Below are 26,064 nucleotides of genomic sequence, written 5' to 3'. Positions count from 1 at the left end.
GCCTTTTCCGGAGGGGCGCTCCTCAGTGTGTTCAGGGTCTCCCTCGCTCCACGCCCTCCAGGGGGCCGCATGTGCACTCGCCCTGCATTGCCTGGCCCCCGAGGTTCCAGGGTCTCAACTGTCTACTAACCGGCTTCCCGACAGGGTGAGGGTGAGGTCACATCTACAACCAGAGCCAGCGCTTCCCCGCCGCCACCCCTTTTCTTGGAATCCCGCTGCTTAGCTACCTGCGGGTGTCATTGGCCCCGCCCCATTTCCCCACGCTTTGAAGGGGGCGAGTCTCCACAGACCTCCCAGGGGGATAGACAGCAGCTGGTGTGACCCCACACACCCAGTGAGGGCTCTGGAGCCGCGGTGCGGGAAGCGGGGACCCGGGTTTGAATCCTGCCCCTCTGGTGTGGTGCGGCCTCTTCCCACAGACTTTTGGCCTCAGTGTTCCCCGCCTGGGAAGTGGGTACTGGCCCTGGTACCTGGCTCCAGAGCTGCACCCAGAGGCCATCAGCCCGGTGCGGGAACGGGGCGGGGTGGCTGCAACTACGGGCCACGGATCCTGACCCGCCCTGCCCACGATGACTATCCACATCCTCATCCTGCTGTTGCTCCTCGCCTTCTCCGCCCAACGGGACCTGGACACTGCAGCCAGGTGAGAAACCCGGGTGGCAGCAGGGACAGGGCGGGAGGGAGACCGTAAAGGGCGAGCGCCCCCTCCCGGCCGCGGAACGGGCAGGTGATCTGTAAGCCTCCCCGCTGGTCTTGGAGTGCTTGGGTGCCCACCTCCGTCACGCTCCATCTCCCAATTCGGTTTGAATCCAGTTTTCTCCCACGCTCCCTCTCCAGGCGAGGCCAGCACCAGGTCCCCCAGCACCGCGGGCACGTCTGCTACCTGGGCGTATGCCGGACCCACCGCCTGACGGAGATCATATACTGGATTCGCTGTCTCCACGAAGGAGCCCTCGGGGAAGGCCAGCCGCGAGCCCCAGGACCCCTACAGTTATGGGCGCCGCCGGCGGCGCGAGGCGGAAGCCCGGCTCGGTTCCCAGGATTCCGGCCTGCAGCGAGGGGGCTAGCGCAGTGCCCAGCTCGCTGGGTGACCTCGGGCACGGCTCGTCCCCTCCTCGGCTTCAGTTTGCCTATCTGTATATTGGAGCTTCTACTCCACATTTCTTCTCCCCTAACTCCAGCCCCTGAAACCGTCTTCCCCAGTCCCTCCCCGGGCTGCGACTTGGTTGGACCTAGAAGCACACGGGACCAGGCTGGACGAAGAACACTGACGCCCAGAGCCGAATAAACAAGAGTTCCGTGTTTCAGTCTCTGCTTCTCTGTACCTATTTCGACCTCTCAGTCGGGGCTGGGTCTCTAATATACCCTTCTCTATTAGCCATGCTGCTTCTCCCTCACGGAAGTCCCACTGTCTACCTTGAATCCAACCCGCTGTGGCGCCTTTCTTGCCAACTCAATCCATGCACCTTCCGTGGGTGGTTTTGGCGGGCCGTCCTGGCCCCCAAACATCCCTCCTCCCTCCCTGGCGTGAAAGGGCTGAGATTTGCTCCGGCACCCTACGCGCCTGACGTTATAATGCACCTGGGGTGGGCTACGACCTCCCAGCTGAGCCTTGTTCCTCGAAGAGACAGGAGACTAAGAGACAATGAGCTGAGTGAGGAGCCCAGGAACCCGGGTTCCGATCAGCTGCGTAGAATGCGAGCGGCCAAATGGTGGAGAATCTGGCCGGGTAAAAGGAGACGGAGGACTGGGGATCGAACGGATGTAGGGGATTGGACGCCGTGGCTCGAAGGGGGCGGGGATAGAACGCGGGGATTGGAAGGAGGCGGGGATAAAACCCGGGACCTGAATACCCAGCTAGGGACACGAGAGACAGGAATCGGGGTTTCTGGGTGACGGTGATCTTGGGGTGGGCAGGACTCCAAAGGCCCGTCGACCCGGTGGTGGACTCCTTGCACTGGGTTTGGACATATGCAAGCGGGAGATTTGGGGCCGGCGCTCAAAATCGGGGGGCGGGGGTGGACTCGGGTTTGGACCCCAGGATCCGATCAGCGGACCCCTGATTCAACGTGGTAAGTACTGGACCCCAGGGGCTCGGGCTCCGGCGGGGCCTGGAGTCCTGTGTCTAGGGTTGGGCGTGCAAGCCTCTCCATCACTTGTCCTCGACGCTCGCCTCCGCTCACAGCCTCAGCATCCCAGGCTGCGAGGCATGCGCAGTGGGTGCTTCCTTCCCCATTCCCTCCAGCACCGGCGGGGGGAGGGGACGCTGAGCGGATGAATTTATAGACACCATCCCCCACGCCTTGACATGAGAAGCGGAAATGGGGTGGACAGCGTCAATGTCTAACAGGTGTTTGTTTCATATGGGTCTAAAACTAATGTTTTTCTCAAGACCCCGCAACTCAGCCTGGACCAGTTTCCCTCCTCCACCCACCCCCGAATCTTGAGAATCCTGTACTGGGGGGAGGGCACTGCCCCCGCACCATGTTCTTGGGAGAGCAGGTAAAGGGCTTAACGCGAGCTATCCCTCTGGCCTCTCTATGCGTTCCCAGAGGTCCCGAATTGACGTCCTTCCCTCAAAACCTCCGGGTCTACAAACCAGGACCCTCAAGACCCTTCAGGTGCTTAGAGAAGGATGAGCTAGGTTATATAGTCCTGGGTCGGCGCAAAAAGGCAGCTGAAAGCGTGAGATCCCGGGTCTGAGGGAGGAGGGGCTGGGGCGGGCCTGGGCTTCTGGGTCTGAGGGAGGAGGGGCTGGGGGCCTGGACTCCTGGATCTGAGAGAGGAGGGCCTGGGGCCTGGACTCCTGGATCTGAGAGAGGAGGGCCTGGGGCCTGGACTCCTGGGTATGAAGGAGGAGGAGGAGGGGCTGGGGGCCTGGACTCCTGAGTCTGAGGGAGGAGGGGCTGAGGTCCTGAAGTATGACTCTGCCCGACTCAGGGCTCCAGCGTGACATGGCTGAAGCGCACCAGGCCGTGGGCTTCCGACCCTCGCTGACCTCGGACGGGGCTGAAGTGGAACTCAGTGCCCCTGTGCTGCAGGAGATCTACCTCTCTGGCCTGCGCTCCTGGAAAAGGCATCTCTCACGTTTCTGGGTGAGGAGCGGTGCTGGTCGGTTTCCTTCCGGGGATCCAGGTTTCTGCTTCCGGGATGTCTGAGGCTCACTTCCGGCATTTCAGTTGGTTCATTTCTGGGAGACTATCACCCCTTTTTCCGAGAATTTCGATGTCTGCTCCCGGGACCCCTTTAGCAATTTCTCCGTGGCTCACTTTTGGGATCCACAGCCCCACCTGCTGAGAACCTCTGCTCACTTCTTTCACCCAAGAGGGGAACTGGGCCCCCCAAAAACTACCCACTTCCAGTTTCTAGAACTCCATATCCTTTCCTTATGGTGAAATTATCATTTCTCCCTTTCATCTCCAGCTTCTTTTGTAGTTGTTTCTGAGACACAGTCTCACTCTGTCGCCCAGGCTGGAGTGCAGTGGCGGGATCTCAACTCACTGCAACCTCCGCCTCCTGGGTTCAAGCAGTTCCCTGCCTCAGCCTCCCAGGCAGCCGGGATTATTGGCGCACGCCACCATGCCTGGCTTATTTATTTATTTATTTATGAGACAGAGTCTCACTCTGTTGCCCAGACTGGAATGCAGTGGGGTGATCTTGGCTCACTGCAACCACCTCCCAGGTTCAAGCAATTCTCCTGCCTCAGCCTCCCGAGTAGCTGGGATTACGGGCATGGATTATACGCCCAGCTAATTTTTGTATTTTTAGTAGAGACGGAGTTTCAACATGTTGGCCAGGCTAATCTCGATCTCCTGACCTCAAGTGATCTGCCTCCCAAAGCGCTTGGGTTACAGGAATGAGCCACCGCGCCCGACCCAAACTCCTGCCCTTTGTCCGTGTTCTGGAATGCGCATGCCCAATGTGTAACCAGCACCCATGTCTGTCCCAGGGTTCCTGGTTCTAGAACTCTTGCACTGTCTCCATACAGGGACTCCCTGCTTGTCACATCCTCTGTGTGTGAACTGGGGTCTGGAACACCTGTGGGGTCATGATTGAGTTTGAAGCCTGACTCCACCGCTTAGTAGCTGTGTCATCTTGGGCAAGCACCTCTCTTGGAGTCGCAGTTTCCCCTCGGGGAAAACATGGATGTTGACAGCACCTCCCTCACAGGATAGCCTTGAAGACTAAATTAATTCTTCTATGTCCTGGCCCGTGGTGAGGTCTGAGTGTTAGCTTCTGATATTGTTCTTCATTCATTCCCCATATATTTATGGGGCATCCGGTAAGGGCCTGGCCCTCTTTAGCATGGAGAACACAGCAGAGATCAACAGACAGTATCACGCCTGGGCACTGCGGGCTCACGGCTTTAATCCCAGCACTTTGGGAGGCTGAGGCAGGAGGATCACTTGAGCCCAGGGCTTGGACACCAGCCTGGGCAACATAGGGAGACCCCATCTCTATTAAAAAAATAAAGACAGGTCGGGTGCCGTGGCTCATGCCTGTAATCCCAACACTTTGGGAGGCTAAGGCGGACGGATCATGAGGTCAGGAGATCGAGACCCTCCTGGCTAACACGGTGAAACCCCGTTTCTACTAAAAATACACACACACACACAAATTAGCCTGGTGTGGTAGTGGGTGCCTGTAGTCCCAATTACTCAGGAGGCTGAGGCAGGAGAATGGCGTGAATCCGGGAGGCGGAGCTTGCAGTAAGCCAAGATGGCTCCACTGCACTCCAGCCTGGGCGACACAGCGAGACTCCGTCTCAAAAAAATAAATAAATAAATAAATAATAAAGACAGAATCCTGCTTTTATGGAGTTCTCATTCGAGTTGGGGGAGAAGGCAATAAAACAGATGAGCAAAACAGAAGGCAGTAAAACAGATGAGCAAAATATAGGGTATGGTGACATTCTATAGTGTCATCTGATATTGATGGTGACACATGCTATGGTGAATGATAAATCGGGTAGAGAAGAGTGATGTGGGGGTGTTGCAGTTAAATAAAGGGGTGGCAGGCCAGGTGCGGTGGCTCACGCCTGTAATCCCAGCACTTTGGGAGGCCAAGGCAGACAGATCACGAAGTCAGGAGTTCAAGACCAGCCTGGCCAATATAGTGAAACCCCATCTCTACTAAAAATACAAAAATTAGCCGGGTGTGGTGGCAGGCACCTGTAATCACAGCTACCTGGGAGGCTGACGCAGAAGAATCACTTGAATCCAGGAGGCAGAGATTGCAGTGAGCCAAGATTGCGCCGCTGCACTCCATCCTGGGTGACAGAGCAAGACTCCGTTTCAAAAAAAAAAAAAAAGGGGGGGGTGCGGCCAGGAGGATCTCCTGAAGCTGGGATGCTTCAGCAGGCTAAACTGAACCTCTGTGGTCTTGTTGGTTGTGAAATCTGTTCCAGTTGGCAAACAGCCACTGCCTTGAACTCCGAACCGCTCTCCCGCCCTTACCCTGGGACTCCTTGGGCCTCAGGCCAGTCTACCAACTAAAGTGTTAACATGTGACCATCCTCGGCCGGGCGTGGTGGCTCACGCCTCTAATCCCAGCACTTTGGAAGGCTGAGGCGGGCAGATCACGAGGTCAGAAGATCAAGACCATCCTAGCTAACACAGTGAAACTCCGTCTCTACTAAACATACAAAAAAATTAGCTGGGCGTGGTGGCAGTCACCTGTAGTCCCAGCTACTTGGGAGGCTGAGGCAGGAGAATGGCGTGAACCCAGGAGGCGGAGCTTGCAGTGAGCCGAGATCGTGCCACTGCACTCCAGCCTGGGCAACAAAGCGAGACTGTCTCAAAAAAAAAACAAACATGTGGCCATCCTTTTCATGTGTTTAAATACATACATACATAGATACATACATATTTATAGACCTATAAATATATACATGCACACACATATATATGATAACATTGCATGGAGAAAAATGCACAATTTTTTTTTTTTTTTGAGACGGAGTTTTGTTCTTGTTGCCCAGGCTGGATTGCAATGGCATGATCTTGGCTCACTGCAATTTCCGCCTCACGGGTTCAAGCTATTCTCCTTCCTCAGCCTCCCAAGTAGCTGAGATTACAGGTGCCTGCCACCACGCCCGGCTAATTTTTTGTATTTTTAGTATAGACAGGGTTTCACCATGTTGGCCAGGATGATCTCGAACTCCTGATCTCAGGTGATCCACCCGCCTTGGCCTCTCAGAGTGCTGGGATTACAGGCATGATCCACTGCACCTGGCCTTTTTTTTTTTTTTTGACATGGAGTTGGTCTGTTGCCAGGCTGGAGTGCAGTGGCATGATCTGGACTTACTGCAACCTCTGCCTCCTGGGTTCAAGTGATTCTCCTGCCTCAGCCTCCAAGTAGCTAGGACTACAGGCATGTGCCACCACGCCAAGCTAATTTTGTATTTTTAGTAGAGACGGAGTTTCACCATGTTGGCCAGGATGGTCTCGATCTCTTGACCTCGTGATCCGCCTGCCATGGCCTCCCAAAGCACTGGGATTACACGCATAAGCCATTGCCCCTGGCCTTTTTTTTTGAGACAGCATCTCACTCTGTTGCTGTTGCCCAGGCTGGAGTGAATAGCAGGATCTTGGCTCACTGCAACCTCCACCTCCCAGGTTCAAGCAATTTTTCTGCCTTAGCCTCCTGAGTAGCTGGGATTATAGGTTCCCACCATCACGCCTGGCTAATTTTTGTATTTTTAGTAGAGATGGGGTTTTGCCATGTTGGCCAGGCTGGTCTGGAATGCCTGACCTCAGGTGATCCACCCGCCTAGGCCTCCCAAAGTGCTGGGATTACAGGCATGAGCTACTGCGCCCGGCCAAACTCCAGTGTTTTCGTTTGTAAAATGAGATCATCTTAGTACTTACTTCACATGGTTTGGGGAGGATTTAAATTGTTAATCCTTGTAAATGGCACCTGGAATGTAGTAAGTGCTCATTAAACGTTAGTTATCTCTCTGAGGCTTCCAAAGGAGTTTAGTTAGTAACGCAGTGCTGTTGGTCATTCCTCATTCATTCCATGCCCTGGTATTTCTAGAAGGCCTTACTGAGCTCCAGACCCTGCTCTGAATAGGGATCATTTTTCTTTTTCTTTTCTTTTTTTTTTTTTTTTTTTGAGACAGGGTCTTACTTACTTTGTTACCCAGGCTGGAGTGCAGTGTCACCATCACAGCTCACTTCATCCCTGAACTCCTGGGCTCAAGCGATCCTCCTGCTTCAGCCTTCCAAGTAGCTGGGACTAAGGTGTGTGCCACTGCGCCTAATTTTTTTTTTTTTTTTTTTTTTTTTTTGGAGACCTTGTCTTGCTCTGTCACCCAGGCTGGAGTGCAGTAGCATGATCTTGGATCATTGCAACCTCTGCCTCCCGGGCTCCAGCGATTCTCGTGCCTCAGTCTCCCAAGTAGTTGGGATTACAGGTGCCTGCCACCATGCCCGGCTAATTTTTGTATTTTTACTAGAGACAGATTTCACCATGTTGGTCAGGCCAGTCTCGAACTCCTGGCCTCAAGTGATCCGCCTGCCTCAGCCTCCCAAAGTGTTGGGATTACAGGCGTGAGCCACCGCTGGTCTTGAACTCCTGGGCTCAAGGGATTCTCCTCCTTGACCTCCCAAAGTGCTGAGTTTAAAGGAGTGAGCCACCACACCCGGACTGTTCTGCCTTTGACAGCCTCTCCTTCCAGGTCCTGCCTCAGAATATCCTTCTACAGGGAGCCCTCCCTGATGCCCTCGAACTGTAACTTAGCAGCACAGGGCTCCTCCTATTTCTTGCCCTATAGCAATTAATACTTACTTCATTCTGGACTGACCTCGCTGAGGGCAGGACCTGGATCTCTCTGTTCCCTACTAGATCTTCAGCCTCCAGCTCAGGGCTCCACACTGGGTGCTCAGTAATGTCCGGGGATGGCACAGAACAGGGGCTCAGAGGAGAGGGCAGATGATTGAATGGATGCCCTTTCCTCCCCACAGAATGACTTTCTCACCGGTGTGTTTCCTGCCAGCCCCCTCAGTTGGCTTTTCCTCTTCAGTGCCATCCAGCTTGCCTGGTTCCTCCAGCTGGATCCTTCCTTAGGACTGATGGAGAAGATCAAAGAGTTGCTGCCTGACTGGTGAGGTCCCCCCACTCCAGCCCAGTAACCCCCAGTCACTCTCCCTTCACCCAGTAAGTTCCTCTGTCATTGTGGTGTACCTGCTAAAGAAAAGTAACCTCCGAGACTTACATTGGGTCAGATTAATAAAGGTATAGCATGAAGAAAAAGGAGGTGAGGCCGGGCGCAGTGGCTCACCCCTGAAATCCCAGCATATTGGGCATTGGGAGGCTGAGGTGGGTGTATCGCTTGAGGTCAGGAGTTTGAGACCAGCCTGGCCAACATGGTGAAACCTTGTCTCTACTAAAAATACAAAAATTAGGCCGGGCATGGTGGCTCATGCCTGTAATCCCAGCACTTTGGAAGGCTGAGGCACGTGGATCAACTGAGGTCAGGAGTTCAAGACCAGCCTGGCCAACAGGGTGAAACCCCGTCTTTACTAAAAATACAAAAAATTAGCTGGGCGTGGTGGCAGGAGCCTGTAATTCCAGCTACTAGGGAGGCTGAAGCAGGGGAATCGCTTGAACCCGGGAGGTGGAGGTTGCAGTGAGCCGAGATTGTGCCATTGCACTCCAGCTTGGGTGACAAGAGCGAAACTCCATCTCAAAAAAAAAAAAAAAAAAAAGGTGTGAGCTTTGCTGGGCACAGTGGCTCATGCCTGTAATCCCAGCACTTTTGGAGGCCAAGGCAGGAGGATCACTTGAGCCCAGGAGTTTGAGACCAACCTAAGCAACATGGTGAAACCCCGTCTCTACTAAAAATAACAAAAAATTAGCCAAGTGTGGTGTCACTTACCTGTGGTCCCAGCTACCCAGGAGGCTGAGGTGGAGATCACCTGAGCCCAGGAGGTCGAGGCTGCAGTGAGCTGAGATCATGCCACTGCATTGCAGCCTGGGCAACAGAGTGACACCCTGTCTCAAGAAAAAAAAAAAAAATAGCCAAGCATGGTGGTTTACACCTGTAATCCCAGCACTTTGGGAGGCCGAGGTGGGCAGCTCACCTGAGGTCAGGAGTTTGAGACCAGCCTGGACAACATGGTGAAACCCTGTCTCTACTAAAAATACAAAAATTAGCCGGGTGTGGTGGTGCGCGCCTGTAGTCCCAGCTACTCAGGAGGCTAAGGCAGGATAATCGCTTGAACCCGGGAGGCGGAGGTTGCGGTGAGTCGAAATTGTGCCACTGCACTTCAGCCTTGGTGACAGAGCGAGACTCTGTCTCAAAAAAAAAAAAGTATGAGCTTTGCCTGTCTCTAGTCATGTAGTTTTAGGCAAGGATCTCATCGTTCTTGATTGTCAAGGCCTTCATCTGTAAAATGAGGGTATGAATAATTGCTTCTTAGTGTGCTTGGAAGAATTAATCAAAATCCTGCCTGTCGGCCGGATGTGGTGACTCACACCTGTAATCCCAGCACTTTGGGAGGCTGAGGCGGGTGGATCACCTGAGGTCAGGAGCTTGAGACCAGTCTGACCAACATGGTGAAACTCTGTCTCTACTAAAAATACAAAAATTAGCCGAGTGTGGTGGCAGGTGCTTGTAATCCCAGCTACTTGGGAGGCTGAGGCAGGAGAATTGCTTGAACCTGGGAGGCGGAGCGTGCAGTGAGGTGAGATCACGCCACTGCACTCCAGCCTGGGCGACAGAGAGAGACTCCGTCTCAATTAAAAGAAAAAAAAATCATGCCTGTCATATAGTCAGTAGAGTGCCAGGAGGTCCTCATGGGAGTGGCTGCATTATTTTATTGAGTTATTGTGATCTTCAGGAAGGGTCTGAAAACTGGGTGCAGGTGAGATCTCAGGTCTAGTTCTCGGATGAGTCCTCCCGGGAAGGAAGGTCCACATTTTGTGCAGATGGCCCCAAAGAACAGACCCAGGATCAGATGTAGACAATTCCAAGAGGGAGGCCGGGCACAGTGGCTCACACTTGTAATCCCAGCACTTCGGAGGGCTGAGGCAGGAGGCTTGAGCTCAGGAGTTGGAGACCAGCCTGGGCAACATAGAGACCCCTGTCTCTTAAAAAAAAAAAAAAAAAAATTCCTGGAACGCTAGATTTACCCCCAGTCTACAGAGGGAAAGTGATTTGACCCAAGTCCTCCAGGTGACATTTGCAAACTTTGCAAACAAACATGTTGATTTAATGTAGCTTTAGACCAGCTTTTCCTAAATTTAAGCTTGTATTGGAATCACCTGGATGGGTTGTTAAACCGCTGACTATGGCCAGGTGCTGTGGCTCACACCTGTAATCCCAGCACTTTGGGAGGCCCAGGTGGGTGGATCACCTAAGGTCAGGAGTTCGAGACCTGCCTGGCCAATGTGGTGAAACCCTCTCTACTAAAAATGCAAAAAATTAGCTGGGCGTGGTGGCGGGCGCCTGCAGTCCCAGCTACTCGGGAGGCTGAGGTAGGAGAATTGCTTGAACCCAGGAGATGGAGGTTGCAGTGAGCCGAGATCGTGCCACTGCACTCCAACCTGGGCGACAGAGTGAAACTCCATCTCAAAAACAAAACATGCTGGGCGTGGTGGCTCACGCCTGTAATCCCAGCACTTTGGGATGCCAAGGCAGGCGGATCACGAGGTCAGGAGATCAAGACCATCATGGCTAACACGGTGAAACCTCATCTCTACTAAAAATACAACAAATAGCCGGGCGTGGTGGTGGGCACCTGTATTCCTAGCTACTCCGGAGGCTGAGACAGGAGAATGGCGTGAACCCAGGAGGCGGAGCTTGCAGTGAGCCGAGATAGCACCACAGCACTCCAGCCTGGGCGACAGAGCGAGACTCCATCCCAAAAACAAAACAAAACAAAACAAAACAAAAAAAACGCTGATTGCTGGACCCCACCCCGAGAGATTCTGGCTTGTTAGGTCTCAAAGGTGCCCAGGAATATGCATTTCGAACAAGCTCCCAGGCAGTGCTCCCAGGAGCCACAGTTTCAGAACTATTGCCTTAGAGTAGTGATAGCTGGAAGGAAAAAGTGTCCCCTCAATAGAAATAATGGCTTTCATTTATTAAACACCTACCAACTTCCATGGAAAGTGACTTAGGAAGCTTGGTGCTACCACAATGGGAGGGGGCTGGAGGGGGTGACAGAGCTCACACCTACTAAAATGACAAAAATGGGTTTCTCTGTCTGACAGCCAAAAGATCAGCGCAGGGGCTGGAGGGGGCTGGAGGGGGCTGGAAGGGAGGGAGGTTCTGAGGCCAGGAGACCCAGGCCCAGCCTCTGTTTCTCTCCCCGCAGGGGTGGACAACACCACGGGCTCCGGGGGGTCCTGGCAGCCGCGCTGTTTGCCTCGTGTTTGTGGGGAGCCCTGATCTTCACACTGCACGTGGCCCTGAGGCTGCTTCTGTCCTACCACGGCTGGCTTCTTGAGCCCCACGGAGCCATGTCCTCCCCCACCAAGACCTGGCTGGTATGGGAGGGGCATAGCCCTGCTCAGGCTCTCCTGGGACCCGCTTATCTATTCCCCTCTCTCTGGGTCTCTATCCCCCTCTCTCTGGGTCTCTGTCTCTCTCTCTCTGGGTCTCTTCCCCCTCTCTTTCTGGGTCTCTGTCCTCCTCCGTCTCTGGGTCTCTGTCCCCCTCTCTCTCTGGGTCTCTGTCCCCCCCTCTGGGTCTCTACCCCCGACTCTCTCTGGGTCTCTGTCCCCCTCTCTCTCTGGGTCTCTGCCCCTCTCTCTCTCTGGGTCTCTGCCCCCCTCTCTCTCTGGGTCTCTGCCCCCCTCTCTCTCTGGGTCTGTGTCCCCCTCTCTCTGGGTCTCTGCCCCCTCTCTCTCTGCATCTCTGTCCCCCTCTCTCTGGGTCTCTGTCCCCTGTCTCTGGGTCTCTGTTCCCTTCTCTCTTGGGGTCTCCGATGCTCTTAAGTCTCTGTGTCCTTCTCTTTGGGTTTCTGTCCCACTGTCGACCCCTGCCCCCTCAACTCCCTGGCCCCGGTGAGGGGTTAATGACCCGGTAACTCCTCCTCCCCAGGCCCTGGTCCGCATCTTCTCTGGCCGCCACCCGATGCTGTTCAGTTACCAGCGCTCCCTGCCACGCCAGCCCGTGCCCTCTGTGCAGGACACCGTGCGCAAGGTGGGCCTGGGAGCGCGCAGACGGGCTGGGGCGGCCGGGCGGGCCGGGGGCGTGACCTGCCCTCTTCTCCACTTTAGTACCTGGAGTCGGTCCGGCCCGTCCTCTCCGACGAGGACTTCGACTGGACCGCGGTCCTGGCGCAGGAATTCCTGAGGCTGCAGGCGTCGCTGCTGCAGTGGTACCTGCGGCTCAAGTCCTGGTGGGCGTCCAATTATGTGAGTCCTGCCACCGCCACCAAGGCCCCACCTGAAAGGCTAAGGTTGTGAGCTCGCCTGCTAAACTTGCGAGTTATACGCCCCGCCCCACGAAACGCCCACAACCCACACGCCCCCAGCCCCCAAGGGTCAATACACTGAGCCCCGCTCACATACATCTATACCCTAACCTCAACATTTATATATATATTTATTTATATATAAATATATATTTTTATATAGAAATATATATTTTAATATATTTATATAGAAATATATTTTTTAATATATTTATATATAAATATATATTTATTTATATATAAATATATATTTATTTGTATATAAATATATATTTATTTATATATAAATATATATTTATTTACATATAAATATATATTTATTTACATATAAATATATATTTATTTACATATAAATATTTATTTATTTACATATAAATATATATTTATTTACATATAAATATTTATTTATTTACATATAAATATTTATTTATTTACATATAAATATATATTTATTTACATATAAATATATATTTATTTATATATTTATATATTTTATATATTTATTTATATATTTTGATATATTTATTTATAAATATATAAATAAATATATATTTATTTATAAATAAATATATATTTATTTATAAATAAATATATATTTGTTTATATATATTTATATATATTTATTTATATACATTTATATATATTCATATATATTTATATATATTTATATATTTCTATAGAAATATTTATATATATTTCTATAGAAATATTTATATATATTTCTATAGAAATATATATATTTCTATAGAAATATATATTTATATATATTTCTATAGAAATATATATTTATTTATATAGAAATATATATATTTATATAGAAATATATATATATTTATATAGAAATATATATATTTATATAGAAATATATATATATTTATATAGAAATATATATATTTATATATTTATTTATATAGAAATATGTATATTTATATATTTATTTATATAGAAATATATATATAAGCTTATATATTTATTTATATAGAAATATATATATAAGCTTATATATTTATTTATATATATATGCTCATAACATATATATGCTCTCTCTATATATTTAATGTTGAAGTTTGGGGTATAGATGCTCCAGTATTCTGAGCTTCACCCTTGATCTTCCAAAGTTTGAACCAGAATTCCAGGACTTAGCCCTGGCGCAGTGTCTCACGCCTGTAATGCCAGCAGGTTGGGAGGCCAAGGCAGGCGGATCACGTGAGGTCAAGAGTTCAAGACCAGCCTGGCCAACATGGTGAAACCCCGTCTCTACTAAAAATACAAACATTAAACGGGTCTGGTGGCGCACGCGCCTATAATCCCAGCTACTCGGGAGGCTGAGGTGGGAGGATTGCTTGAACCCAGGAGGCAGAGGTGGCACTGAACTGAGATTGCGCCACTGCACTTCGGCCTGGGCCACAGAGCAAGACTCTGTCTCAAAAAAAAAAAAAAAGAAAAGAAAAAAAAAAAAAGACAAAACCAAAGGAGTTGAATGGTGAGGAGTGGTGGGAGAGGCCTGAACTCCAGACTGAGGATCCTGGACTCTTTCCTGGGGGTACTAGGGAGCCATGGGAGGGTTTGGAGCAGGGAAGGGGCAGGGTCAGCTTTGGTGTGGGGGAAAGACTGGAGGGCGGGAGGCTGCAGAGGAAGCTACCGTGAGACCTACCATTGTAGGTCATTGAGACACTGGGCTCGGATGAGAAAAGCTGCGGCAAGAGTGAGAAGGGAAGGGAAGAAGGTCCCCGGCAGAGCCCCACGGGGCAGCTATGTGGAAGCCTCAGTTGGTCAAACCCAGCGAAGGGGACGAAATATCTGGAGAAGTAAAAGGGAACGCAGGCCTTGCTTTTCTGGTTAAATATTTTTTTCTTCACACTTTTGGACAAGATTCTGTTTACACACACACACACACACACACACACACTTCTTTCTTCCCTTCCTTCCCTCCCTCCCTCCTTTCCTACCTTCTTTCCTTCCTGCCTGCCTGCCTTCTCTCTTTCCTTCCTTTTTTTCTGTCTCCTTCCTTCCTTTTTTTTTTCAAGATGAGTCTCACTCTGTCGCCCAGGCTGTAGTGCACTGGCACCGTCTCAGCTCACTGCAAGCTCTACCTCCCAGGTTCACGCCATTCTCCTGCCTCAGCCTCCCATACCTAGCTAATTTCTTTTTTTTTTTTTGTATTTTTGTATTTTTAGGAGAGATGGGGTTTCACCGTGTTAGCCAGGATGGTCTCAACCTCCTGACCTCGTGATCCGCCTGCCTCGGCCTCCTAAAGTGTTGGGATTTACAGGCGTGAGCCACCGTGCCCGGCCTCTTTCTTTCTTTCTTTCTCTATCTTTCTCTCTCTCCCTCTCCCTCCCTTTCTGTCTCTCTCTCCTCTCTCCCTCCCTCCCTCCCTCCCTCCCTTCCTTCCTTCTCTCTTTCTCTGTCTCTTTCCTTTTGCTTTCTTGGAAGAGGTCTCACTCTGTCACCCAGGCTGTAGTGCAGTGGCGTGATCAAAGCTCACTGCAGCCTTGACCTCCCAGGCTCAAGCCATCCTCCCATCTCAGCCTCCTGAGTAGCTGGGACTACAGGCATGTGCCCCTAAGCCCGGCTAATTTTTAAATTTTTCGTAGACATGAGGTCTTGCTATGTTGCACAGACTGGTCTCAAACTCCTAGGCTCAAGCTATCCTCCCACCTCAGCCTCCCAAAATGCTGGGATAACAGGCGTGAGTCACTGCGCCCAGCCTGTATATTTTATTGTACCTCCAAGCCAACTGCCAGTGACACACACACCATTTTTTTATGTACAACAACAACAACAAAAAACCTACAAGAGCAGCTAAACCGTGACACAGTGCTTTCTTTTGTGTTTTTCATTGTTTGAATTTTATCATGGTATTGACAAGGCCACAATTTTCATGTATTTACACATATGTATATTATTTCACATATTTATTGTTTTATAAATTTTACATTTATGTTGTTTTTCTTTTTTTGGGAGGACGGAGTTTCACTCTTGTTGCCCAGGCTGGAGTGCAATGGTGCGATCTCAGCTCATTGCAACCTCCGCCTCCCCGATTCAAGCGATTCTCCTGCCTCGGGCTACCGAGTAGCCGGGATTACAGGCGTGCGTCACCACGTGTGGCTAATGTTTGTATTTTTAGTAGAGACAGGGTTTCATCATGTTGGCCAGGCTGGTCTTGAACACCTGACCTCAGGTGATCCACCCGCTTAGCCTCCCAAAGTGCTGGGATTACAGGTGGGAGCCACCGCGCCCAGCTGTACCTTGTTCTTTCCACCAGCTATGTAATATTCCACTGCCGGAGTGTAACAGGGTTTAGCTAACTGAGCCCCCATGGATGGATTTCTAGGTGATCGCTAGTTACTGACTACGATGGCTGACTTCTTTGGCTCTGTCCTCCCTGCCTGACACAGGAGCATCTGGGACCTTCCCTGTCCTACTGTCCCTCCCCCAACAGGCCCCAGCCCCTCACTGTGTGTCTCCCCACCCCGCTCCCAGGTCAGTGACTGGTGGGAGGAATTTGTGTACCTGCGCTCCCGAAATCCGCTGATGGTGAACAGCAATTATTACATGATGGTGAGAAGGGGAGGGGTGAGGTTCATAGGCTCCAGGTCTAGGGTTGGGGGGTACCTGGGCGGAATGTGACAGTCATGCTCAGTGACCTGGATCTAGACACGCCATCTGGGATTCATCATTCCACCCTCTTTTGGGGTCAGGACCTGTATTTGGGTCAGTGGCTCCATCGGGGGCAAACCTGACCCTGGGTGTTTTGCCATCCCCTCTCCTGGTCCCCAGGACTTCCTGTATGTCACACCCACGCCTCTGCAGGCAGCTCGCGCTGGGAATGCCGTCCATGCCCTCCTCCTGTACCGCCACCGCCTGAACCGCCAGGAGATACCCCCCGTAAGAGGGCCCCAGTGGGTTAGGGATGGAGGTGTGGTCCTGTGGCCTTTGGGCCACGTGGGTCCTGGAAGGCAGCTCACAGCCCACGGTTTCCTGCAGACTTTGCTGATGGGAATGCGCCCCTTATGCTCTGCCCAGTACGAGAAGATCTTCAACACCACGCGGATTCCAGGGGTCCAAAAAGGTGAGACCCTCTCCTGTCCCCACTGATGGAGGCAGAACAATATAGTGGCTAAGAGCATGTTTTCTGGAGTCCGCCTGACTGAGCTGGGAACCATTGCTTCCTTGCTGTGTGACCTTCTGCACGTTATTACCCTCTCTGAGCCTCAGCTTCCACTAAAGTGGGATAATAATTGTACCTAGGGGCTGGGCGCAGTGACTCATGCCTATAATCCCAGCACTTTGTGGGGCTGAGGTGGACAATTGCTTAGGCCAGGAGTTCGAGACCAGCCTAGGGCAACGTAGTGAGATCCGGTCTATATACAAAATTTAAAAATTAGCCAGGCATGGTGATATGCGCCTGTGGCCCCAGTTAGTCGGGAGCCTGAAGTGGGAGGATCACCTGAGCCCGGGAGGTTGAGGCTGCAGTGAGCTGAGATCTCACCACTGCACTCCAGCGTGGCGACAGAGCGAGACCTTGTCTCCAAACACTAAGTAAATAAAAGTCCTAGGGTGCTGATGATTACTAGGGTACTTTGAACAACTGATGACACCTAAGAAGTATATAATAAATGGTCGCTATTTTTATGTGTCTGGCCTTCCTGCCCCCATGCTTCTGCCAACGCCACCCCTAGACTACATCCGCCACCTCCATGACAGCCAACACGTGGCTGTCTTCCACCGGGGCCGATTCTTCCGCATGGGGACCCACTCCCGAAACAGCCTGCTTTCCCCGAGGGCCCTGGAGCAGCAGTTTCAGAGAATCCTGGATGATCCCTCACCGGCCTGCCCCCACGAGGAACATCTGGCAGCTCTGACAGCTGCTCCCAGGTAAGGGTCGGGGGTCAGGGGTCAGGGGCTCTCAGAGGCCGCCAGTGTCCTGAGACTGTGGAAGGGCAGGGTGGGGCCAGGTGGCGGCTGGGCAGGATGGACTCAGGCACATCCTGGGCCCTCCAGGGGCACGTGGGCCCAGGTGCGGACATCCCTGAAGACCCAGGCAGCGGAGGCCCTGGAGGCGGTGGAAGGGGCCGCTTTCTTTGTGTCACTGGATGCTGAGCCCGCGGGGCTCACCAGGGAGGACCCGGCAGCATCGTTGGATGCCTACGCCCATGCTCTGCTGGCCGGCCGGGGCCATGACCGGTGAGTGAGTCTTGGGATGGGGCCCCCAGATGTGGCACCCGAGAATCCAGTATCAGACCTAGGACCCCTGACAGTAGACAGCCAGACCCTGGAGCCCACACCTGCAGAGTCTGTAGACCAGGGGCTGCATAGAGCTGAGGACCCCAGACCCAGTGCTTTGGGACCTGGAGACCTCTGACCTGGGGAACCCCTCGACCTGGGACCCAAGACCTATAAACCAGACCCAGTGACCCCCAAATCTGAGACTCCCAAACCCCTAAGCTGGACCCTCCGACCCAGAGAACTCAGCATCACAGACCCAGAGACCCCAGATCTGAGGACCACCAAACCCAGGACCCCTAGGCCCAGGGACCCCAGACTTGGCAACCTCAGCCTCAGAACTTGAACCATTCAATCCTCAGGCCTTAATGCAGGCACCCCAAATCCATGGCCCCAGACCCAGACTTCCAGACCTAGAGATTCTCAGGCCTGGCAGGCATCACTGAATTCCTAGGCCCCAGGGGGGTCCCGCTGACCTCCCAGCACCCCCAAAAGCCTTGAACCTTCCTCGGCAAGTTTCCTAAAAATCTCCAAACTCCAGACTGGGCATGGTGGCTCACGCCTGTAATCTCAGCACTTTGGGAAGCCGAGAGGGGCAGATCACCTGAGATCAGGAGTTCGAGACCAGCCTGGCCAATATGGTGAAACCTCATCTCCACTAAAAATGCAAAAATTAGCTGGGCATGGTGGTGCATGCTTGTGATCCCAGCTACTTGGGAGGCTGAGGCGGGAGAATCACTTGAATCCTCAGCTACTTGGGAGGCGGAGGTTGCAGTGAGCCGAGATCGCGCCACTGTACTCCAGCCTGGGCAACAAGAGTGAAACTCCATCTCAAAACAAACAAACAAACAAAAAAAACAATCTCCAAACTCTAAATCCCAGACATGTCTTGAAGACCTCCAGGGCCACTACTGGGGACCCCCAATGGTCCTAGAGATCCCCATACCAGCACCCCAATGGATTCCCACATCTTCCCATCAAGAAAACCCCCTCAAGTCCCACAGAAAGCACTCCGAGGTCCCCGTGCCCCTCGCTCTTGGTGACCCATCTGAACTCTCCCCAACAGCTGGTTTGACAAATCCTTCACCCTAATCGTCTTCTCTAACGGGAAGCTGGGCCTCAGCGTGGAGCACTCCTGGGCCGACTGCCCCATCTCAGGACACATGTGGGAGGTAGGGCGGCCAGCCCTCCCTGGTTCTGGGGACCCCCGCCCCATCTCCAAAGACCGTCCTCTCCAGTGCCTTAGTGTCAGAAGAAAAACTGAGGCTTGGCCGGGCACGGTGGTTCATGCCTGTAATCCCAGCATTTTGGGAGGCCGAGGTGGGCGGATCATGAGGTCAGGAGTTCGAGACCAGCCTGGCCAACATAGTGAAACCCTGTCTCTACTAAAAATACAAAAAAATTAGCCAGGCATGGTGGTGTGTGCCTGTAATCCCTGCTATTCGGGAGGCTGAGGCATGAGAATCGCATGAACCCGGGAGGTGGAGGTTGCAGTGAGCTGACATTGTGCCACTGCACTTCAGCCTGGGCGACAGAGCAAGAATGCATCTCAAAAAAAAAAAAAAAAAAAAGAAAAGAAAAGAAAAACTGAGGCTCAGGGAGAGGCAGAGGCTGGCCCAGGGTCACCTGGCAAAGAAAGGGGACTGGGATGAGGACCTTCCTTTGATGAGTTGGTAACTGGGGCTCAAAGAAGGGAAGTGATTTTCCCAGAGTCACACAGCGAGGAGTTACAGAGCAAGAAGATGACTCCAGGCTGGGTGCAGTGGCTCATGCCTGTAATCCCAGCACTTTGGGAGGTCAAGGCAGGAGGATCAATTGAGCCCAGGAGTTTGAGACCAGCCTGGGCAACATAATGAGACCCTGTTACAAAAAACGTTAAAAAAAAAAAACAAAAAAAAAAAAAACAAAAAAAAACTAGCCAGTCATGGTGGTACATGCCTGTGGCCCCAGCTACTCCGGAGGCTAAGGCAGGAGGATGGCTTGAGCCCAGGAGTTTGAGGCTGCAGTGAGTTATAATTTCACCACTGCACACCAGCCTGGATGACAGAGCAAGACCCTGTCAAAAAAAGAAAAGAAAAGAAGTATAAGGACAGTAAACACCAGTTGAGTATTGGTATTAGTCCTGTTCTTGATGAACATGAACCTGAGACCGCATCTGTGAATATCAGAGGTTTCTGTTTCTCAGGGACTGCCCCCTACCCGAAAAAGGGCTGTATGAAAAGAGGTCCCGGGTTAGATGGCCTCAGTCCACAGGGAGGAAGGGACTCTGACAGCCTCTGTTTGCCCACAGTTCACTCTGGCTACAGAATGCTTTCAGCTGGGCTACTCAACAGACGGCCACTGCAAGGGGCACCCGGACCCCACACTACCCCAGCCCCAGCGGCTGCAATGGGACCTTCCAGACCAGGTGAGGATGGGTTTCTGGGCCTCTCCTCCAAGTCCCAAGATTCCTAGCCTTGACTTCAAACTCATCCCCACCCCCAATCTGAACATGAAAATCAACCCCATTTCTACCCCCAACCTGAAACCCATGCTTCCCCCACCCCCAAATCAGGCCAAATGCATCCACAACCTCAAACCCCAACACGAACCTCATCCCCAGCCCCAACTCCAACCCTCCTCCCACTGCCAATCCCATCCTCAACCCCAACCCCATCTCTACCTGTTTCAGACTCAAAAACCACCACTGTCCAACCCCAGCACCAACCCCTACTCCATTTTCCTTCCAAATCCATCTCCATACCCACTCCCATCCCAACACCACCTGAATTCATTCCCATGTTCATCCTAACTTCACCCCATACCAAACCCTAACCCCATACCCAACCCCAACTCCATCCTGTACTCAGCCACGACCCCACTTCCAATGACAACCCATGCCCAACTCATCCCATACCCAACCTCAACCCCATACCCCACCCCAACCCCATGCCGTACTCAGCCACAACCCCACCTCCAACCACAACCCATGCCCAACTCGAATTCACTTCCCATACCCAACCCCTTCCCCGTTCTATTCCCAAACCACTCTCAGTCCCTCCTCCATCCCCATCCCCAACCCCAGCTTCAACTGTGGCCCAACTCCAATCTTGTTCCAGTCTACACCTGCCATCCCTATCCCCATTTTTTTTTTTTTTTTTTTTTGTGATGGAGTCCCGCTCTGTCACCCAGGCTGGAGTGCAATGGCACGATCTCAGCTCACTGCAACCTCCGTCTCCCAGGTTCAAGTGATTCTCTTGCCTCAGCCTCCTGAGGAGCTGGGATTACAGGTACCCACTACCACACCCGGCTAAATTTTTGTATTTTTAATAGAGATGAGGTTTTGCCATGTTGGCCAGGCTGGTCTCAAACTCCTGACCTCAGGTGATCCAACCACCTCAGTCTCCCAAAGTGTTGGGATTACAGGCGTGAGCCACCGCGCCCGGCATTTTTTTTTTTTTTTTTTTTGAGACGGAGTCTTGCTCTGTACCCAGGCTGGAGTGCAGTGGTGCGATCTCAGCTCACTGCAACCTCTGCCTCCTGGGTTCAAGCGATTCTTCTGCCTCAGCCTCCCAAGTAGCTGGGACTACAGGCACGTGCCACCACGGCCAGCTAGTTTTTTGTATTTTTAGTAGAGACGGGGTTTCATCATGTTGGTCAGGCTGGTCTCAAACTCCCGACCTCAGGTGATCCGCCCGCCTCGGCCTCCCAAAGTGCTGGGATTACAGGCGTGCGCCACCATGCCCAGCTCCTATCCCCATCTTTAGTCTCATCCTTCAATTCTCTTCTTTGTCCCCATTTCCATATTCTGCCGCAACCTTAACTCCACATCCACCTTCGCTTCCAGCCTTATTCCTGGCTTTCACCCTACCCCCATCTGTAACCCCAACTACTCCTCTTCCCTCCTCCTCTGGCAGATCCACTCCTCCATCTCTCTAGCCCTGAGGGGAGCCAAGATCTTGTCTGAAAATGTCGACTGCCATGTCGTTCCATTCTCCCTATTTGGCAAGAGCTTCATCCGACGCTGCCACCTCTCTTCAGACAGCTTCATCCAGATCGCCTTGCAACTGGCCCACTTCCGGGTCAGTTGGGTTCCCCACCCACAGCCCCCTCAGGGTCTCAGTCCACCTGAGTCCCCAAGACCTGCCCCTCCATGGTTCCTTGTGGTCGCTGCCATTGTGGGTTGGCCATCTTGAATTCTCTCTCCCAACCATTCTTGGGCTGGCTGGAGGAGGCTGGAGGTCTGGAAAGAGATAGGTCAAGTCTGTAAGATTTCCTGAGCCCAGCTGACAGACTCCTCTTCTCCTCCCTGTCCCCCAGGACAGGGGTCAATTCTGCCTGACTTATGAGTCGGCCATGACTCGCTTATTCCTGGAAGGCCGGACAGAGACGGTGCGGTCTTGCACGAGGGAGGCCTGCAACTTTGTGAGGGCCATGGAGGACAAAGAGAAGACGGTGGGTGCAGCCCTCGCTTGAGGCTTCAGTCATTTCTGTGTACTCACTCATCCAGTTGCAAACGTTGATGGGACCTACTGAAGCCAGCCTCCACGAGGGGCACAAGGGACAAGGGATGAATCAGACCTGGCCTCTGACTTCAAAGAGCTCACTGATGGGGGGAGACAGCCCAGCATAGTGTGATATCTGCTTTGGGGGTGCACCCAAGAAGGAACCCCATTTCTTTTTTTTTGAGATGGAGTCTTGCTCTGTTGCCCAGGCTGGAGTGCAGTGGCACAATCTCAGCTTACTGCAACCTCTGCCTCTCGGGTTCAAGCGATTCTCATGCCTCAGCCTCCTGAGTAGCTGGAATTATAGGCACCCGCCACTATGCCCAGCTAATTTTTTTTTTTTTTTGTATTTTTAGTAGAGACGGTGTTTCACCATGTTGGCCAGGCTGGGCTCGAACTCCTGACCTCAGGTGATCTCCCTGCCTCGGCCTCCCAAAGTGCTGGGATTACAGGCGTGAGCCAATGCACCTGGTTGGAACTCCATTTTTACAACGTAACTCTGCCCATTTAACCTCTTTGTGACTTGTGACCTTCCTTTGCACCCCTGTACCCTCTCTGCCCAGATCCCACCTGCCCCGCACCTCTTCTCCCTTGCCCTACACCTAGCCCCGCACCTACAAGGTACTGTGGTTCCATGGAAGGAGTTTGGACTCTGGGGCCAGACACACCTAGGAACCCGCCTAGCTCTCCCTGGCTGTGTGAACCTGGCCAAATGATTTCCCCTCTCTAAGCCTCATTTCCCCATCTGTAAAATGGGGTTGATATTCCCACCTTGCAGGGATGTGGCAAGCTCAGTTGAGGCCAGATGTGCTGCAGGCCCAGCACTAAGTCGACTTCCTGTCTTTCCATGACCTGTGACCTCCCTGGGGACCCCAGGACCCACAGTGCCTCGCCCTGTTCCGCGTGGCAGTGGACAAGCACCAGGCTCTGCTGAAGGCAGCCATGAGCGGGCAGGGAGTCGACCGCCACCTCTTTGCGCTGTACATCGTGTCCCAATTCCTCCACCTGCAGTCGCCCTTCCTGACCCAGGTTGGGGCACAGGGAAAGGGTTAGAGAGGGAAGTGGGAGACCATGGAAAAAGGTAAAGGTTTCAGGGAAGGAGGGTGATGTTGACAAAGGACCCGTCAAGGCCGGGTGCGGTGGCTCATGCCTGTAATCCCAGCAATTTGGGAAGCCGAGGCAGGCGGATCACTTGAGGTCAAGAGTTTGAGACCAGCCTGGCCAACTTGGCGAAACCCTGTCTCTACTAAAAAATACAAAAATTAGCTGGGCATGGTGACAGGCACCTGTAATCCCAGCTACTTGGGAGGGCTGAGGCAAGAGAATCCCTTGAACCCGGGAGGCGGAGGCTGTAGTGAGCTGAGATCGCACCACTGCACTCCAGCCTGGACGACAGAGCAAGACTCTGTCTCAAACAAAAAAAAAAAAAAAAAAAAAGGAGGGTGATGTTGAGAAAGGATGCATCAGCAGAGAAGTCAGTTGTGGGGGGGCGGCAAGGCAGAAGGCGGAGAGGCAACGGGACAACGGGAGCAGACAAAAGGGGAGAGGGTCAGTGGGGTGGGGATAGGAGGAAAGGGCGTGGTCAGAGGAGGGGCGTGGTCCAAGGGAGAAGAGGAGAGAGACATGGGTGGTGAGACGAGTGACGGGCGTGGCCAGGAGAAGGAGGCCCGGATTTACTGGTAAAAAAAAGCCAGGGATGCAGGGAGTGAAGTGGAGCCAAGGGCCAGACCTGCAGATCTCTGTCCTGCACATGTGATGGGCTTCTGTCCTCAGGTCCATTCGGAGCAGTGGCAGCTGTCCACCAGCCAGATCCCTGTTCAGCAAATGCATCTGTTTGACGTCCACAATTACCCGGACTATGTTTCCTCAGGCGGTGGATTCGGGCCTGTGAGTGGAGCTGGGGCGCGCTGGCCCCCAGAGGAAAGAGGGGGCTGGGGGGCCTGCACTCCTGCGTAGTGGGGGTGGAGGGGACCCGGAGCTATTTTCTTCCCTTCACTCTTTCCGACTCCAGGCTGATGACCATGGTTATGGTGTTTCTTATATCTTCATGGGGGATGGCATGATCACCTTCCACATCTCCAGCAAAAAATCAAGCACAAAAACGGTGAGACAAACGTGTATACCCACCAACTCCCTCTTTCCTCAGGAACCAGGAGTCTGGGCCCCCAGCCCCTCCTCCCTCAGACCCGGGAGTCCAGGCCCCCAGCCCCTCCTCCCTCAGACCCGGGAGTCCAGGCCCCCAGCCCCTCCTCCCTCAGACTCAGGAGTCCAGGCCCCCCAGCCCCTCCTCCCTCAGACCCGGGAATCCAGGTCCCCAGCCACTCCTCCCTCAGACCCAGGAGTCCAGACCCAAGCCCCTCCTCCCTCAGACTCAGGAATCCAGGCCCTTAGCCCTCTTGTTTCTCAGCCTCCAGGATCCCATCTCCCAGCTTCCCCTGGCTCTGACCTGTTCTCCTTCCAGGATTCCCACAGGCTGGGGCAGCACATTGAGGACGCACTGCTGGATGTGGCCTCCCTGTTCCAGGCGGGACAGCATTTTAAGCGCCGGTTCAGAGGGTCAGGGAAGGAGAACTCCAGGCACAGGTGTGGATTTCTCTCCCGCCAGACTGGGGTCTCCAAGGCATCAATGACATCCACCAACTTCTGACTCCTTCCAGCAGGCAGCTGGCCTCTCCGAGGAATAAGGGTGAAATTGCCACAGCTGGCTGACACAGGACAGGGGCAACTGGTTTGGCAACCCCACATCCAGGCCAATAAAGATGTGTGAGCTGGGTGTGTGGTGTCTGCTATGCTCTTGGGCAGGGCAGGGGTGGAAGAGGTAAGGACCAGGGTGGAGGAGGACGGAAGCTCTCATTCATTCCCAGGCCCAGCCAGGGATTCCCAGTTGCAGTCACAGCTTCAACCACAGCCCACAACACCTGCCCAGTGTACTTCATTTCCAGCTTCACTCATACCAAACCCAACCCTCCAAGGCCAGTGCCAATCAAACACAACCTCACAAGTTCTCCTGAGTCTAATTCCTGCTGCCCCAACACCACTGTCCACCTCAAATCCATCTCCAGGCCGGGCGCGGTGGCTCATGTCTGTAATCCCAGAACTTTGGGAGGCCAAGGTGGGCGGGTCATGAGGTCAGGAGATCAAGACCTTCCTGGCGAACACTGTGAAGCCCCGTCTCTATTAAAAATACAAAAAAATTAGCCGGGCATGGTGGCGAGCACCTGTAGTCCCAGCTATTCGGGAGGCTGAGGCAGGAGAATGGCGTGAACCCGGGAGGCAGAGCTTGCAGTGAGCAGAAATCGTGCCACTGCACCCCAGCCTGGGGGACACAGCGAGACTCTGTCTCAAAAAAAAAAAAAAAAAAAATCCATCTCCAAACCTAAAGAACCAGCCACCCCAATTGACAATCCCCAAACGAACCCACGAAAATTTTTATTACCCAACCCCAACTCCAGCCATTTCTTTTTATTTTTTTGAGAGAGAGTCTTGTTCTGTCACCCAGGCTGGAGTGCAGTGGTGCAATCTTGGCTCACTGCAATCTCTGCCTCCTGGGTTCAAGCAATTCTCCTGCCTCAGCCTCCCGAGTAGCTGGGACTACAGGCATCTGCCACCATGACCGGCTAATTTTTTTTGTATTTTTAGTGGAGATGGGTTTTTGGGGTTTCATCATGTTGGTCAGGCTGGTATCGAACTCCTGACCTCAAATGATCCACCCACCTTGGCCTCCCAAAGTGCTGGGATTATGGGCATGAGCCACTGTGCCTGGCCTACTCCAGCCATTTCAACCTCTTCCTCAATGACGGATTCAGCTCCCATAACTAGGAAATGCACTGCCCAGTGCACACCACCCTAACACTGCCATCATTCCAGCAATCAGCAACTCCGTGATGCCACACCCCACTATACACAACAACTCGACTACAATT

At 52.6% G+C, this 26,064-nt stretch overlaps 2 protein-coding genes across 11 annotated transcripts; both read left to right on the top strand.

Moving 5' to 3' along the window:
- Positions 1 to 552: 552 nt before the first annotated feature.
- ADM5 (adrenomedullin 5 (putative)) lies at positions 553 to 1,577 on the top strand. The gene is made up of 2 exons (XM_004061179.4): positions 553 to 643; positions 838 to 1,577. The coding sequence occupies exons 1-2, from the start codon at positions 570 to 572 to the stop codon at positions 1,286 to 1,288; spliced, it is 525 nt and encodes a 174-aa protein (XP_004061227.1). The 5' UTR covers positions 553 to 569; the 3' UTR covers positions 1,289 to 1,577.
- A 267-nt stretch (positions 1,578 to 1,844) lies between these two features.
- On the top strand, positions 1,845 to 24,914 carry CPT1C (carnitine palmitoyltransferase 1C). 10 transcript variants are annotated; one of them, XM_055369910.2, is made up of 19 exons: positions 1,846 to 2,072; positions 2,941 to 3,095; positions 7,968 to 8,107; positions 11,325 to 11,496; positions 12,053 to 12,154; positions 12,232 to 12,369; positions 15,915 to 15,992; positions 16,245 to 16,319; positions 16,419 to 16,503; positions 17,114 to 17,309; positions 17,436 to 17,618; positions 18,724 to 18,829; positions 19,948 to 20,064; positions 21,554 to 21,718; positions 21,957 to 22,091; positions 23,018 to 23,170; positions 23,915 to 24,028; positions 24,153 to 24,245; positions 24,603 to 24,914. In XM_055369910.2, the coding sequence occupies exons 2-19, from the start codon at positions 2,955 to 2,957 to the stop codon at positions 24,786 to 24,788; spliced, it is 2,379 nt and encodes a 792-aa protein (XP_055225885.1). In that variant the 5' UTR covers positions 1,846 to 2,072; positions 2,941 to 2,954; the 3' UTR covers positions 24,789 to 24,914. The 10 variants fall into 10 exon arrangements, with proteins under 10 accessions (XP_055225886.1, XP_055225885.1, XP_018871008.1 ...); XM_019015463.4 differs by having other exon boundaries at positions 16,212 to 16,319; XM_055369913.1 differs by lacking the exon at positions 1,846 to 2,072 and adding an exon at positions 7,124 to 7,244 and having other exon boundaries at positions 3,021 to 3,095; positions 16,212 to 16,319.
- Positions 24,915 to 26,064: the final 1,150 nt, after the last annotated feature.

This window comes from Gorilla gorilla, chromosome 20, assembly GCF_029281585.2.
Source record: "Gorilla gorilla gorilla isolate KB3781 chromosome 20, NHGRI_mGorGor1-v2.1_pri, whole genome shotgun sequence".
NCBI lineage: Eukaryota > Metazoa > Chordata > Mammalia > Primates > Hominidae > Gorilla > Gorilla gorilla.
The sequence above is the reverse complement of the archived record's forward strand: the minus strand, read 5'-3'. Positions and strand labels throughout refer to the sequence as shown.

Coding starts and splice junctions, on each gene's coding strand:
- ADM5 (XM_004061179.4), top strand. CDS start 570: ATGACTATCCACATCCTCATCCTGCTGTTGCTCCTCGCCTTCTCCGCC. Junction 644..837: donor GACCTGGACACTGCAGCCAG/GTGAGAAACCCG, acceptor CTCCCTCTCCAG/GCGAGGCCAGCACCAGGTCC.
- CPT1C (XM_055369906.2), top strand. CDS start 2,955: ATGGCTGAAGCGCACCAGGCCGTGGGCTTCCGACCCTCGCTGACCTCG. Junction 8,108..11,324: donor AAAGAGTTGCTGCCTGACTG/GTGAGGTCCCCC, acceptor CTCTCCCCGCAG/GGGTGGACAACACCACGGGC. Junction 20,065..21,553: donor AATGGGACCTTCCAGACCAG/GTGAGGATGGGT, acceptor CTCCTCTGGCAG/ATCCACTCCTCCATCTCTCT.